At 42.9% G+C, this 15913-nt stretch overlaps 1 protein-coding gene across 8 annotated transcripts in view; it reads right to left on the bottom strand.

Annotated features, from left to right (window-relative positions):
* The window catches only part of ABCC5 (ATP binding cassette subfamily C member 5), a 91842-nt gene that overhangs the window by 32476 nt on the left and 43453 nt on the right, over window positions 1-15913 (bottom strand). For 6 of the 8 annotated variants that reach the window (XM_045031607.1, XM_045031609.1, XM_045031608.1 and 3 more), the window contains 4 exons: window positions 6128-6288; window positions 5777-5932; window positions 4821-4968; window positions 26-259 (listed from right to left, as the gene is read on the bottom strand). In XM_045031607.1, coding sequence (XP_044887542.1) covers window positions 26-259; window positions 4821-4968; window positions 5777-5932; window positions 6128-6288 — 699 coding nt within the window. Of the gene's footprint in view, window positions 1-25; window positions 2256-2562; window positions 4712-4820; window positions 4969-5776; window positions 5933-6127; window positions 6289-15913 lie in introns of those variants that run through there. The other 2 variants (XM_045031611.1, XM_045031612.1) reach the window with 2 other exon arrangements.

The following is a 15913-nucleotide window of genomic DNA, read 5'->3' as shown; positions in this document are numbered from 1 at the left end:
TTTCCAACAGGCTACTGTAGCTCACCTCCCCTAGAGACTTGTCCTTGATATTCTTCAGCTGGAGAATTTTCTTGAACGCCATTGTCAGGATAGCTCCCCGCAGTCTGACCCCGGTGCGGTAATTTAAAGCCCAGGTGAGAGCCAGGGACCAAGAGCGCACTATTTCCGTCATTAGGATGCCAAAAACTAACAACAAGCTGTACTGCAGGTTGGACTCACTTTGCTGTGTGTATTCCAAAAGGTGTTTCACAACGAACGCCTACAGGAAGAAATGCAAACTCGCATGAACACCCCAATGTACCAGAGGCACCATGCAACAACTTATGTTAAGTTAGAAACGAGTGGGCTACTTTGTTTTTCAATGAGCGATTTGTATTACATAGAATCTTCTTTCTAGAAATAAAAATTGTCAAAACACACAGTACTGTTACACAAAGCCCTGCTGAGAGCAAAGCAGAGAGTCAAATTTAGCAGGTATGGGGGATTTAAATTTGGAACCTCATTCCTTGCAACAAAAACTTATTCTTTATGTCTTCTAACTTAACATAAATCTGTCAGTTAGTTGAAAGCAATGCTTTATCGTACCGAAAAAGTTTTTTAAAATAGTCTGTATTTATACATTTGAACACATTAAGAGACATTCCTTTATGTGACATTAAGACCTTTTTTGTTTGCGTCAAACGTGCTTATTTGATAAAAAGGAACAATGTACCTACAGTTGTACTGGGGAAGAGTGAGAAGGACATTTGCAAAACATTCCTGAAAATAAACATCAGCAGTTTAATAGTAAAGAAAAGAACATGCAGAAAACACAGGTAAGTGATAACCAGACTATTAAAAAAAAATGCTTTGCCCCACCACCCACCTTCCCCCTCCAAAAACAAAAATATTTTACCTCAGGAATCATATTTCAATCACCACCTGCCGAAAGACAGGACAGCCCCAAGAACCACCGATTCCCACCTCCAGTTGTGTGTTAGTCAACGGCATAGTATATCATATACATCACATTCATCAGCAATATTAAATACTATCAACTGCGAAATAACAGTCTTTTATTTAAAAACAATAAAGTGCCATGTTAAAATGGGTAACATCTCACAAACACTGTACAACAGGAAGAGCATCGCATGAACATACAATCTGAACATACAAGAGAATTATAAAAGGCTAGTATCTAACAAACAGTCTAACCTCTGACACAAACTAAGTTAAAACTACACACACAAAATTAAAGATACAAAAACAGAACCCGATATATGTTCACAAAGTCCGAGAGGGAGTGAAACTTGAGGTGCTAGTCAGGCAGGCTCCTGAGGGTGCATGGATTCTGAAATTTGGTTTAAGAGGTATGCTACAGTAAGGCCTCACAGCTAACAAATGGAGATTCCCTAAAGAAGGCTTTTCAACAAAGATGCTTAAAGACGTTGGTCTTTATACGGTTAGACGTTGGTACTTTAATACAGAGCTGAGAATTACCTTTGCCCACAATACAACAAAATGCCAAAAATGTGAGATCAAAGAAATGATTTGGAAAGCCTTTCACAGTCTGTTGAAGTCCTCTTGGCTAAAACAGGTTTTGCAAATAAGAGTTCTGCATAGCGTGAGCAAGGAAGAAAAACAAAAAGGCACTACTTCAGCAAAGGTAACAGCAGCTACAGCCCAGCACCGAACAACAGATAAAAATGGAGGCTGAATGCATTTGTCCTGAAGTGGCTGATTCTGTATCCCAGAACCAAGGAAACATGCTGTATATAGTTTTGCTTATTCACTTTCGAAGTGCGAATTAAAGCCAGATGTCCATCAGGTTCTGGAATGGCCCATCGAGAAATTTACACACTAGTCCCTGATCAAATGTGAGGAGCTCACATTCACAGAACTACTGTATTCCAGCTTTTTCCTCACTTACATTTAGCTTTACATCAACTGTTTTGGCCACAACTGCATACAGTTGGTTTGCAGTTACTAGTGAGAAGATTGGCTTCTTTTCCTGTTTTCAATCCAACATACACAACTGAGTCACTGAGTAGTGGGAGTCAAAAGCCCCCCTTTTCCTCACGAGCTGTAACTCAGCATGATCGCAGCACAGCATGCATTTTCTCACACCCCACAGCACTGCTGAAAGTCTCCAAGGGAAGGTGTGTAAAGATAGCAGATGTTTCCTGGGGTCTCTTTCCTCCCAAAACCTTTTAAGTGCAACTTTTCAGCACTGTTCTATAGAATCAGCATCTCCCGTGATGAGATAAAAGACAATGCTTACATTATACCGAACCAAAAAAAAAAAAAAAACATTTCAAAAGAAAAAAAAAAGAGAGGAAACAGCAGATTAAAGAATTTGAAAGAGGAAAAAGAAGTCACAATATTTAGCATTTACATTTCAAAACATTCCATTTGAAGAAGTTTAATGAAAAAAATCCAAAGTTCTTTACAAAACTGGAGTTAAAGCTTTAAAATTTTAATTTAAACTAAATGGGGAAAGGGACTCCTGCGATTGTTACCATAGTAACTGGTATTAGCTGCTCGGCTGTCTTAAGCATTCCCATTGAATAAACATTACCTTACCTTTACTCTTGGCGTTGGATTCTGACCAGCTTGACTGTCTCATTCTGATCGCAGAATACAGCCATCCTGAAAATTCTAAAGAACAGCTTCTGTCATTGGTTCCACTACAGAGAAAGATTCCCCACCCACATCCAGTATCTGACAGCACAAAGCAAGCTGCGACTGGAGCGGAACTAGAAGAGTGGGAAACTTACCTCAAACAGCTTACCACTCCCCCCTCCAATAACTGTCTGAACGGTCAAGCTGTACTCCACTAAGATAGCAAGTTTCCCCATCTCCCAAACAGGAAGGCTAGTTCTGAGCAAACATACAAATTGTTCAGGCCTGGAGTTAAACTGATTTTGTTTAGTAAATTAGAAATAGTCTTTGCCTCTCCCCTCCATCTGAACATAAAAGGTTTAGCAGCTGGTTAAATGGCAGCAACTGTATCAACTGGAGATGAGAAGCATCTCACCTGCACTAGTGCATTCTGATGGTTATTAGAAGGTATTCTGACACAGGACAATAAGCTGTCTCTGAACAGGCTACAAGGTTAGAAATTGTGCCAGATGTGCAGGACTCCTGAAGGATAGCAAAAAGCCCAGATATGAAATCCAATAAGCACCCCTCTCAGTTATAACCATCACAATGCTTATTAGTGAGACCACCACTACGCCATTTCCACTAGCATTCCAATGTCAGGGAAGTTCAATTCAGAATTTTAAAGTTTGGGAAAATGTTTAACTCCATTTTGGTAATTTCCACCAATACATGTGGACAAGCTAAGTGCTTTTCCAGATCTCCCTTCTCATTTCAATGTGACTGAAAAGGTGCATCAGTACAAGAAAGCACTGATACTTCAGAGGAGACAGCATAGGTGTATCACTATGGGGAGGGTGGTAATGACTCATCTTTCATTCCAAGTGATGGAACCCAAAAGGGCACTTTCCTCATTCAGAGAGCAGTCCAATTTTGACTGGATATAGGCAAATGTTCGAAGGATAACTTGAATGCATCCAAATTGAGCATGAATTGGAACCTGAAAACCCAGACTATTGACGTTTCCTCCCATTCAGCAGTTTGGCTCTGACAAATAGATACAATTATTCTAAAGAAATTAGGGACAACCCTGCTGTAAGTTCTCTGCTAAAGATAAGAGCAGCTACTGGGCCCTGTAGTGAAACAATGACAGAAGCTCTTCTTGGGGGAACCTGGTTCTGTTAAAACCTTAATACTTCAACATTCTGGTAATTAACAGTGCACCCAACAGGTTGTCCAAGTGTTTCATAATTACCACAAGCTATTATCATTAATTAATTATTACTGTGAAACAATACCAAGAAAACAATTATTGTTATTCTCATTACAGGAAACAAGGCAAACTTTTAAAAGGTTCAAAAAGCAAGAAAAAACATTTTAGAAGACTTTTTAACCTAACAACACACCCCTGTTGTACTTACCCAAGTAATGAATCTCCATCTTAACAGCACACTGAAACATGTACTACAAGCAGTAATACTGCTCCTACTCCTCAAGGGAAATTTATAGAGAATAAATTTAGTCAAGATCGCAACTGTAAATCTGCACAACATGTGCAACAAACAGGTGACAAGAAAATGGTGTGAATGTCAAGTCCCATGTTGAATTTTCATTACTAACTAGTTCAAGCAGCAACAGTTCCTAGTGGCAATTCCATATTCTAATGCTTCTAAACGTAACCCACCTGATCAATCCTTGTAGCATCGATAACTAAGTTTGCAGACTTCTCCTTAGCCCCATTTCCTTTGGTTTTTAAATAAATGATCTAACACCACCACTCAGTTTCATTTCTTGCAGACTGCACTATTAATGCCAATGCTCTACAAAGCGATATCTTGCCAGTTTGAATTTTACTTCCAAAATGAATTACCTATCTAAAAGCAAAAAACTTTAGGCAAGAATTTAGTGCAATGTGATCACACCAGTTAAGGAGGAACTTTAAGCTACACTCAAAACCAAAGAGAAAAGCCAAGTGTGTTTTTCTTTCAGGACACCTAAACCCACTACCTCTCCAGAAACCTGGCCCCACCATTCAGCAAATGATCCACCAGCTGTATGAAAGCTATTTTGGATTGCTGCTTCGTTCTGGAAACATCATCTTCTCTCAGCAAACTGTAAGGACCAATATTTCTAACTAATCATACTGTGTCAGTGACCCTGAAATGAAACCTTAACATGTTAGAGCTGGCCGTGGGATGGAGCCATCTGTGGTTGTTAAAAAAAGGATGGATATTACTTACTGGTCCACTGAAGCCGGCAAGCTGTGTGATCATCAGACACACTATGGAAATTATGAGTCTGGTGCGGCAGAAGATCCATACAACCCTCCGGAGAGAAGCATCCTCGGGTCCTGTTTCTTTCAGTTCTTCCTGCCATAGTCTCTCTAACCTAAAAGAAGCACAAACCATTCATTATGACTCTTTCTACAGGACAACAGATGCTATACCTCAAAGGTTATTCTCTGGTAAACTTCTCATCAGACACACGACTGTGAGCAACACAAACCATCAAGCTTCATAAACATGGATAGCATCTTCTACACAGCCAGGGGAAATAGTTCTATCCTGAATCTCTGTGCAAAAAGGCTTCTACACTGAGCAGAGCTGAAAAAGTTAGAATGCTTTTTACTTTACCCAGAGTCCTATTAGGAACATGAATCTCACCACCTCCTCCCCTTTTCTGTTCTATCCTGCAGTAAAACCCTGGGACCAAATCTTATAGCTCTTGCCCTGAGCAAATATCCCACTGACCACCATGGTTTAGCCTGACTGCAGGATTTGGCCTGTATTCAGACCATATTCAGTTACTATCATTGTTATCTGGTCATTAATTCAGCATTGCGTGTTCAGAATGTGGGCTGAGAGCCACAGCCCTTGTTTAAAAAACATAAAAATAGTTCTGATAAAGGAGCAAAAGCGAAAAAGCAGTTATGAAACACCCACGGGGATAAAACCTGCTCGGTTACAGCAGTGTGACCCCACTGAAGTCAGTGAGCTTGAGACACCAGTGTATCTCAGAAGGAACTGGCCCAAGGATAAATAAAATTAAGATCCCCTCCTCTGATAGAAAGGATTTAAGAGCTGCTTGTTCAAATGTTAGTACATGCAAATATCTGCAAAAATATCAGGCTAGAGTATACACCAGGCTGCAAAGGGCTAGAGTATAGAGGAAATAATATGGACCAGCCGATCCCTACCTTCTACAGTTAACATCTGAAGACTCATGCTTTGACAAAGGCCACACATCGTCCATAAACAGCTCCCCTTTCTTGTATGCTTTGTGGGCCAGAGGAGTGAGCCATGAAAAGGTCATGCAGGAGAAAAGTCCAGCATTGTCTACTGGGTGCTGGTGTCTAAAAGAAGGAGAAATTACAATGGAATTAAAGAGAAAAAACGGCATGGTCTACACAAAGAAATACTTGCTAAATACATTTTCAAAGATGACATTTCAGCATCAACCAATGAATTTAAAAACTGCAATCACAGTCAGTCTATTTTCAAGAAGGCTGAGATTGCCAGATCAGTTCTTTTTTAGCACAAAGCCTTACTTGGAAGTAGTACGTATGGGTTTTAGCAAATTCAAGCCATGGTGATATTTGCCCTTGTGATGATGCTCATCCAACATCCTCAGCTGGGAATGCATGGAGATGTCCAGCGGAAGGCCTTCTGCCCGTGCTGCTGTTTCCAAGGCATCTTGACATTCCACCTGCTTTCACAAACAAGACAATGGAGTCAGAAATTCAAGAGTTCCACAATAGTCTTAAAATCAATCATTTCTGTCTCCAGCAACTTCACACCTGTTACTGCTGTGGATCACTGTGATAATGTAGAGCAATCACTGTAACTAAAGATCTCTGGGGATAAATGGATAGCTTGGGGCCAGCAAACCAACACAGGGGGTCCTATATAGTCTAGCTCTGCTTTAGCTCTCTGGATTTCTAGAATGGTGGAGCTCAAATAGTAGCATGGTATCCATATGTTTTGGGTTTCAGAGGATTAAGTACATACACTTGCCAGACTAGATCAGAACAATGGTACATCCTGCCCTGTGACTGGTCTCTGGCCCAGTACCAAATGCTCAGAGAAAGATGTAGAACACTCATGATGGACAATGCCCAATGGAGAGGATCTTCCAAAATTCAGGCAGTTGGTTATTGGCTTATGTCCTGAAACACAAAGGCTAACATACTAAACTTTTATCCTACTTAGCATAACTTAGGAGATCTGTATCCATATAAAGGTCTAATCCTATTAAGCTCTATGCCTCAAAAATACCCTGCAATAGTTCAACGGGTTAAATATGTATTGTGTGAAAAAGTATTTCCTTTGATAGTCACAACAATTGCCATTTACTTTCTCATAATACAGACATGGGATATCCAATGAAAGGCAATTACACTTGTTCATAGAGGAACTTCCTGACAGCAGAGAGTCCCTTTCCCACTGCTTCATGGCACCTCCCTAGGAAGCAAATACACTACCCTCTTCTTGGCCAAGAGATATTTTCACAGCTGTCTGAAAGGATGGAGCTGAGTTCCAAAGAAGAGAGGAGAAAGTACCACTCTGGACATACGTGCCAGAGAGCCTCCTGGAATGTCCTTTATTCAGGGGCCAGACACAGCAAGAGTACCAGGCGACTTAGTAAAAAGTGTACACTAGCCCAGTGCTCAGTACTGTCTCCACTAATTTAAATGAGAGCAAGATTAGGCCCATTTACATGAAAAAAGTGATACTGAGTATTCTAGTTCTTAGAGAGACAAGCGTGCTTTGTACAGCATCCTGACTTTAAAATCTTTGCCACTTTTCACACGGAAACAACACGCACATTTCCCCGTTAACTGCCTTATCAATGGTGAGATTATTCTACTTCTCTGAAAATATCAGCTGTAGCTAGCTAGTAGTCTCCTGAAGCATGATACCTTCTGGGTTAAATGTCCTAAAAGGCCATCAACACCAAGTATTTTATTCCCATTCTCTCTGGTTATATGACTTGGTTAGAAGTATTGATATTTGTCTGGGATTCAGGCTCACAGTCCATCAATATGCAAGCATTATTAGATCTCCATATACCCCAATGTGTACAAGAGACAAGGACAATAAATTCAGGGGGCATAAATTCACCCTTCATTTATTTAAATAGCACCCCAAAGTAGGCCAGGCACCCTGCAGAAAAACAAAAATACACAGTCCCACCCCCAAAGAGCATACCATCTAAATCTAAACAAATGTGTGGTGACTCAGGCATATGTACAACCTGAAGACTGAATTAGGATTTTATTTAATATAATGTAACTTACGAATGAACTCACACAGATAAATGACAAAACACACCATATCAACCATGGGTAAACACTTTCGCAAAACAATCACTCCTTATTTGATCTCTGTCTTTGTCCCAAAGGAAACCTGCACACCACCTTCAAAAAGATGAGTCTGGGAGCTTAAATTCAGAACTTAGCTAGACACTAAAAATCACAGACTCAGAAAAGACACTTATTTATGGCTCATTACAACAATGAACTCACTAACCCTCCTTTGTCCTGTCACTGCTGAAGTGGTAACTGGCCACATCACCTCGAACGGCCTCTTGCAACATGTGTTAAGTTCTTATGTTCAACACTCTGTTCCAGGTTGCATTTAGCTGTGACACTTTCCCAGACCTGAAGAAGAGCCTATGTAAGCTGAATAGCTTGTCTCTTTCACCAAGAGAAGTTGGTCCAAGTTAACTCCACCCTCACCCTCACCCCCACGCCCGGTCTCTCAACTTCTAGACAACTCAAAGATTTTTTTTTTAAACCACACACTATGTAAACATTTTGGTTACCCTGAGCTGCCACTCAACAGAATTTCTCTCAGCATGCCTAGAAGCGACTGAATAGTACATGAATAAGAAACTGCTTTTGAAAGGAGTCTATATTCTTCTCAATCCACAGGGGAATAGGTGCGTGTAAACCCCTAGGCAGCAAGAGGAGAATGCATCTCATGGTGTTGGCACAGCAGACAGAAGCTTGAAGAGTTGCTGTAAATGCCAGATTTGAGTCACCAGAAAGCAGTGCACCACACTGCTGTATAATAACGATGCTTTCAAGAAGACCCTGCAGCTCTTCATCGTATTAAAAAAAGCCAATAAAGGCAGGCAGTTTTAAGCCAAGTCCACACTAAAATGTTAAGATGACCCAGCTACACTGCTCGGGGGAGGGGGGGGAATTCACACCCCTGGGAGACACATTTAAGCCGACTTAGTCCCTGGTGTAGACAGCACTAGGTCGACAGAATAACTTTTCTGTTTATCTAGTCACCACCTCTCAGGAATGTGGATTAACTACAGCAATGGGAGAACCCCTCCCGTGGCTGTAGTCAGTGGCTACACTGAAGTGTTACAGTGTTGCAGCTGTGCCACTCTAGCAGTTGAAGTGTAGATAAAGCCCAGGCCTGCACAACTCGTAAAGCGGCGAGGGCCATATTACTCCAAAGAAAATAACTGAGGGCCGAACCCCCCTCCTTTCCCAGGGCCACCGAATCCCCCCACCCCACGCCGCCGAAACATCCCCCCAGCACCACCCAGCCCCCACCCCCATGTTGTGCAGGCCTGATAAAGTCTTAGGTCTCACCTACACTGGCAAGTTTCTGCACAGTAAAGCAGCTTTCTACGCTGTAACGCCGGAGGTACACACACTGCCAAGCCACTTTGTGCGCAGAAACTTGGATTACAGCGCTGTGACTGACCTCCGGGAGGCGTCCCACAATGCCTGTTCTCGCCTCTCTGGTGGTCGGTTTGAACTCTACTGCCCTGCCCTCCGGTGATCAACCACGAGCCCCACCCCTTAAATTCCCAAGGGGTTTTGAAAGTCCCCTTCCTGTTTGCTCAGTGACCCTTGCAGTAGTCTCAGTGCAACTTTCCAGGTGACCATGCCTGCTCCACACACCAGGCGATCCCTCGCTTGCAGCAATGCCGAGCTGCTGGACCTCATCAGCGTTTGGTGAGAGGAGGCTGTCCAGTCCCAGCTGTGCTCCAGCCGTAGGAATTATGATACTTACGGACAGATTTCGCAATGCACAACAGAAAGGGGCCATGCCCGGGACACAATGCATTGCAGGGTCAAAGGGAATGCCTACCACAAGGCACAGGAGGCAAACCGCCACCCCGGTGCTGCGCCCACGAGCTGCCAGTTCTAAGAGCTGGACGCAATACTCGGCGGCGACCCCATCTCCATTGCGAAGGCCAGTGTGGATACTGCGGTGGCTTGTGTGCCAGTCAAGAGTGGATCGAGCCAGGAGGAGGAAATCTTGGATGAGGATGTGGAGGGGTAGGGGACCCAGAGGCAGAGGATGACTTGGAGGTCAGAGATGAATGCAGTCAGGAGCTCTTCTCTACCCCGAAGGCGGCTGGCCAGGCACAGCTGTCAGAGCTTGGCGAAGCACAAACAAGAGGAGGCCCGTGGTAAGTGGCTTTGATTTTGGGAATCATTGACACGAGTTGTTAAGGGCAGGAGGGTTGCAGAAAATAGGCTTGTGTCTGTATGATGCTCGTACCACCACATGCCTAGTCTGAGCGGCGGAACAGGGTGTTGATTGGCTCCCTCATTTCACAGGAATCTCCCTCAGAGATCTCCACGAAGTTCTCATGGAGATACTGAGCAATCTGCTGCCGCAGGTTCATTGGCAGAGCTGCTTTGTTTCTTGCTCCATTAAGGGTAACTTTCCTGCGCCACTCTGCCGTCACTGGGGAGGAGCGGGGGGAATCACTGCCACATACAGGCGAGCTGCATAAGGGCCAGGGCTGGTTAGTGACCGATCGGCAGCAGTCTGGAGTAGCCAGTTTTCACAGTGCAATTGCCATGCACTTTTCCAACAGCAGGGCAGCTCTCATTCTTGTGTCCTTGCACCACAGGGCTGGGGCGAGCTCATCACACAGTCCCATGAATGTGGTTTTCTTCATCCAAAAGTTCTGCAGCCACTGCTCGTCATCCCACACGTGCATGACGATGTGATTCCACCACTCAGTGCTTGTTTCCTGAGCCCAAAAGCAGCGTTCCACTGGGCTCAGCACCTCCATGAATGCCACAAGCAATCTCATGTTGTTGCTACTATGCATGGTGAGATCAATGTCGCACTCCTCTTGCCTTTGTAGTTTAAGGAATAACTCCACTGCCACTCGTGACGTGTTAGTCAGAGCGAGCAGCATATTGGTCAACAGTGTGGGATCCATTCCTGCAGACCAAAGATACAGAGCACACAGTACACAAACCGTTGAAAGATGGCGCCAAATGCAGATGGAAGCACAGTGATTGCTGGGATGCGAAGCAATGCATCACGGGGCATTGGGCAGGACCCAGGATGCCCCGCACTCCCTCCACCTTCCCACAACACTTAGCGGCAGAAGAGGAAGAGATGCTCTGTGGGATAGCTGCCCAGAGCGTACCGCTTCGAATGCCGCTGCAAGTGCCACAAATGTGAACACGCTATTGCGCAGGCAGCTGACAGTGTGAACACACAACAAGCGGTTTCCCTTCAGCGCTCTCTGAGAGGCTCTGTAACTCTGTCAGTGTAGACACAGCCACAGTGAAATGAAGCTTCTTCAACACACATTTACTGATTGTACCATCAATGCACAGCAACAGACTTAGCACTGTTTTTAGTTACTATCAAATTCAGTTGTCCTAGGCTTCTGAACTCTTAGTTTATATAATCATTTGTTCAACGCTGACAGTGTGCTGAACTCCCCTTGTGACACAGGTTTCTTTTATTTTACTTGGTAAGTAAACTAGCATGTACATCAGCAAATACATGAAATAACAGGCTTCAACCCATATCTACTGAATTCAAATGACATCCAAGTTGTGGGCATGCATGCCAATAAATGGGGCAATTCCTGCCACACTTTTTCTAACTCGCTATCTTGCTAACGCCGCATCGGGGGTCATATAACATTAAAGTACAAATACATTAGAAGCCCATCTAGATTCAAAGTCAAGCACTCAAAATTTAGGAAACGGACAGTTTATAGCTGCCCTTTGCACATCCATCCTGTGACTTGAGTAAGGTGGGACCCGTGATAATACGTCATCACATAATTAAGGAATGTATCATAATCTATATGCACAAGGGAGTAAGGTTGCGCAGGCACCCTTTCTACTAGCATATCCCAACTTTCAGATATTTGACTTTGCAGCCAAAAAATATTTAAGATAACTTTTATGTAATTTCCCAGGGAGGGGGATGTTTTGTTTTTTAATTATATTACATGCAACTGTAATAAGGCATCACCCATCAAAATGAATCACCAAGTCTGGAAACTGGAACCTTCAACACTGCAACACAGACTGCTACCACGTGACCTACAGGACTAATTACATTAAGCTGGCAGCAGGAGAAGGCTGTTTTCCCAGAAAGGGGGTGAGGGATTCAGATGGGATGAACCACTGGGTTCAAGTGGTGGATTTGGGAAAACTATCCTGATCTCTTCCTCACCTCTAGATTTGAAAGCGCTTCTGCCCCATGTGGTTCTCCAGGATAGCCCCACTTCCCCCTATGTGCTGGGGAAGCCCAGCCCAGAAATCTTCTCCCCACTCCCGACCTAGTGGATGGAGTCACAGCACCACTCAGGTTTGGGACAGTCAGGCACCAAGTCACAACCCTCAGAACGGGCTGGAACAGGAGCCACTGCTGGAGGGTGTGATGGGGAGGCTTGCTCTCCAAAACCCATCCTGGGCCTTCCCTGCACACCAGGCTTGGATTGGGGTTGCAGGGCCGGGGCAGACGGTTCATAGATGTCGTGGTGGGTCACCAAAAAAAGAAGAAAAAAAATGCAGTTGGTGGGTTGCCTTAGTAAGAAGTTTCAGAACCCCTGATATATAAATTGCTTAAGAAAGTTTGATGTGATTAAATGTATATAAAAACCCAAATATACATGCTACTCGAAAAGTTAGAAGTGGGGGGGAGGGGGAGAAAAGGGGGAGGGGGAAATTGCTTGGCCAAAATGGAGAACTAGTCTGTGTATAGAATTCTTCTGGGGTCTTTGCAGGTAAGAGATTGGAATGGGTGAGGTTTTATCTGAATCGTTTACAGGTATAGTCAGTTACTTAAATTCATTTGCCCCCAGGACAGCTCCAGGGTAACAAGAAGCAGCAGATATTCTGCTGAATGCAATTCCCTTATTTTATTTTTTTTTAAAAGGACCAAGGGTATATCAAGCAGTGTTTTTAACAAGAAATGAGAATTGATCAGAGTAGCAGTCCCCTGAACCAGTTCTCACACAAAAGCACAGACATCGATGCGTGCTCATCCCTGCATCAGGAGTCCACATGAGGGGTCAAACAAGGACTTACCGCAGGACGGTGGCTCAGGATTAAAGTGCCCAGGCAGAGCAGCATATACTGCGAGGAAGAGAATGGGCTGGCTCATCTGCCAGTACCACGTCAGGGTGGTCAGCCCTGTTTGCAGCACTCTAAATGCACTCTGGGTACTAGCAGAACTCTGGGATGCTAACAGAAACTCCTACTGCCCACTTCCTCACTTGGCTATGGCTTAAAACAAACGAATGTTGGTTTTGCCTGAGGGCAGGGAAGTATTTCAATTAAATTTTTCTAAGATGATTAATGCTGCACTTTTTCCCCTGCCTGGATTTCCTTCTTTGTCCAGACTGTGCAAGCTTTCATCTGCACCAGACTGTCCTCGCACCTCCCTGCCAAATTTTTTTCTGAGTATCTATGCTGTAGCTATAAAAACAAGATGGTTTCAACAGGATCACTGCATACTTTGTATTATATATTTGTAAAAACATGAGTGTGCTGTATAGCCCACTTCAAAGTGGGTAAAAGGAGAGGCACTTTTAAAATAGTTCTGTTTCCAATTTTCTCCCTCTTCTTCCCCCATGTGATTTAGCCACTCAAGTACATATACCCCCCCAACAACCCACAATACATTCACAGCAAGGTGCTGCAACACAAGTGTGAGCTTAATGTTTGCATGTTTTTGGTAGTTCACAGAAACAACGCATTCACCTAATGCGTATGTATGAAAAGGGAGGAGACAGACTTTCATGCCTTGATTTGTTTTGTCCAGGCATCATAGCAGTCATATAACCTGCAATTCTCCTCTGACAGGTACAGCTTTGGTTACACAAGTTTTCACTTCACTTCCTTGCTAGTGACATGTAACAGAAGAGTGCATGAAATTTTCAGAGTTCCTCCTAGTTTGAGCTGCTCCAGCACAGGAGAAATGAAAAACAGCTCCTCCCTGCATCACCACCCATCTCAATTCAGAGACAAATATGACTTTTCTACCCAAGCCCCAAGTGAGTGATTTTAGAATGGATTAACTTTCGAGAAACGTGCTCTGATTTGCCTCAAAGCGCCCCCGAGACACAGCTATTGAAAATCCAATCACCCTCTATAATCCCACACACTGCCAGTACATGCGACTTGGGGATCACCACCACTACACAAAGCCTCTTCCTGCATGTGGTTGCACATTTTCTGAGCCAGGCTAAGTGGAAGCTTACAATACAAAACCACACACCCCCAGTGTTAAGCTAAGGACATGTAAATGCAGGTTAAGGTTAACACACTCACTCTATACATAGGTAGTGCAGGAGTCTACAAACAAACAATTTTTCATATCGTACTAGCTAGGAATCAGGGAGTGAGTTAAAGCTGTAATATGTCTGACCAGTTTTTATCGTGAGCTGAGTGTGTTTAGAAATGGCCTTTAAATATTAACTGCTTTCTATGGAGTGTTTAACCCACACGTATAAATACATACCTAGGCCCTGGCCATTACATACATAATCAGAGACAGGCGGAATTTTTTTAATAAACATTTTGACACCAGACTTATCCATAACAAAACTATTCACTATATCACTAATTTATGCTACACGGATACAAAGAAAATACACAGGCATCACAGATTAGTAATATTTTTAAAATTCCAGGTATTAAAAAAAAATGGACGGGGGAAGAGAGGAAGATGTGGACCAATTCTTTTTCCAACCACAGATTACTGGTGGGAAGCATTTTATTTTATGGAACAACCCCCAAAACAGCATTTGAAGCTACATCTTCGCTCTGAAACCGAACATTTATATTTCCATTCTATGTCCCCTCCAACAATCTGCATAGGTCGTGTTTTAATATTTAAACTTAACCACTAGGGCATATCATAGTAAGAGAGCAGCAACTATAGTTAAGATTGCATAACTCTTTCCATTGTAACCCATTTTCCAACAATCAATTTTCCATTTCCAGGCTGAAATTTCATGGCGTATCTGGCTGGATTCACTACCCTCGCAAGTTTGAGCAAAATCAGTTCAGCCATTTTTTGGCACAGAGAGAGAGAGTAAGAAAGTTTATCCTGTTATACAAGAATGCTAGCAACTCTTTTGTACTATTACTGTCAAAATTGCTGTGGGATGAACGTTTCAATTTGGTATGGTAACATCTCCCACTGAGCAGCAGTACTTCTGCCTTCTTCTGTAGGAAAGTGGTTTGATTTGACTAAGTTAGTAGCTTCCAGGAGAAAAGGAAGTCACCAAACGGGACATACAGATTAGATTTTTTGCTAAACTTGAGAGAGACAACTAAGGAAGGTTGTGTTGTATGTGAATGTTTAGCTGCAGACCAGCGAAAACCTTGGCAGTTGTATAAGGGCTGATACATTGTATTTGAGTAGTAGCGTGTGATTGTGTAACTAAAGAATATGGCAATAATACATATGCGCAAAGAGGAAGAGTTACGTTTGTACATAAAACCTGCATTTTCAAAATGGAGTGCTTCACCATGCAATCTGACAGTCCTATTTGTGACATCAACAGGCCAGCTCAAATCAAATCCATAGGCCAATTCACTTCCGTGTGAATATCAAATAAATGTTAATGTTCTTGTCTTCACTTGCCTATAATCTATTTATCACATTACATACATCTCATACTTTAGTAAACCTAGATCAAACTATATGTTAGTGTTAAGGTAAGAATTTACTTTGTGTATAAGCTTCATGAAAACTAATGAAAGATTGTTTGGATTGCTGTAACTAAACACATTGTGTAGATCTCTGTAATTGGATTGCCTATCACTGGGACTGGAGCTTTGGAACTGTAAATGAAGATGCATGCTAACTTCAAAGCATGGATCATTGGGTTTGACAGTGCGAAATCCACAAGACCCAGTGTGCGTTTAGTCAAAGGAAAAGCCCATGCTGTGATGAAAACACTTTCCAGATTGCTTTCCAGGGAAAACAGCTCTAAAAATGAATCCAGGGAATGATCCTGTCTCTCTGAGCTGTTTGGACACTTTCAGAGAGCATTCCAGATGCAAGACAGAGATCCCGAAAGG

This window comes from Mauremys mutica, chromosome 9 (assembly GCF_020497125.1).
Source record: "Mauremys mutica isolate MM-2020 ecotype Southern chromosome 9, ASM2049712v1, whole genome shotgun sequence".
NCBI classification, from domain to species: domain Eukaryota; kingdom Metazoa; phylum Chordata; order Testudines; family Geoemydidae; genus Mauremys; species Mauremys mutica.
The sequence above is the reverse complement of the archived record's forward strand: the minus strand, read 5'-3'. Positions and strand labels throughout refer to the sequence as shown.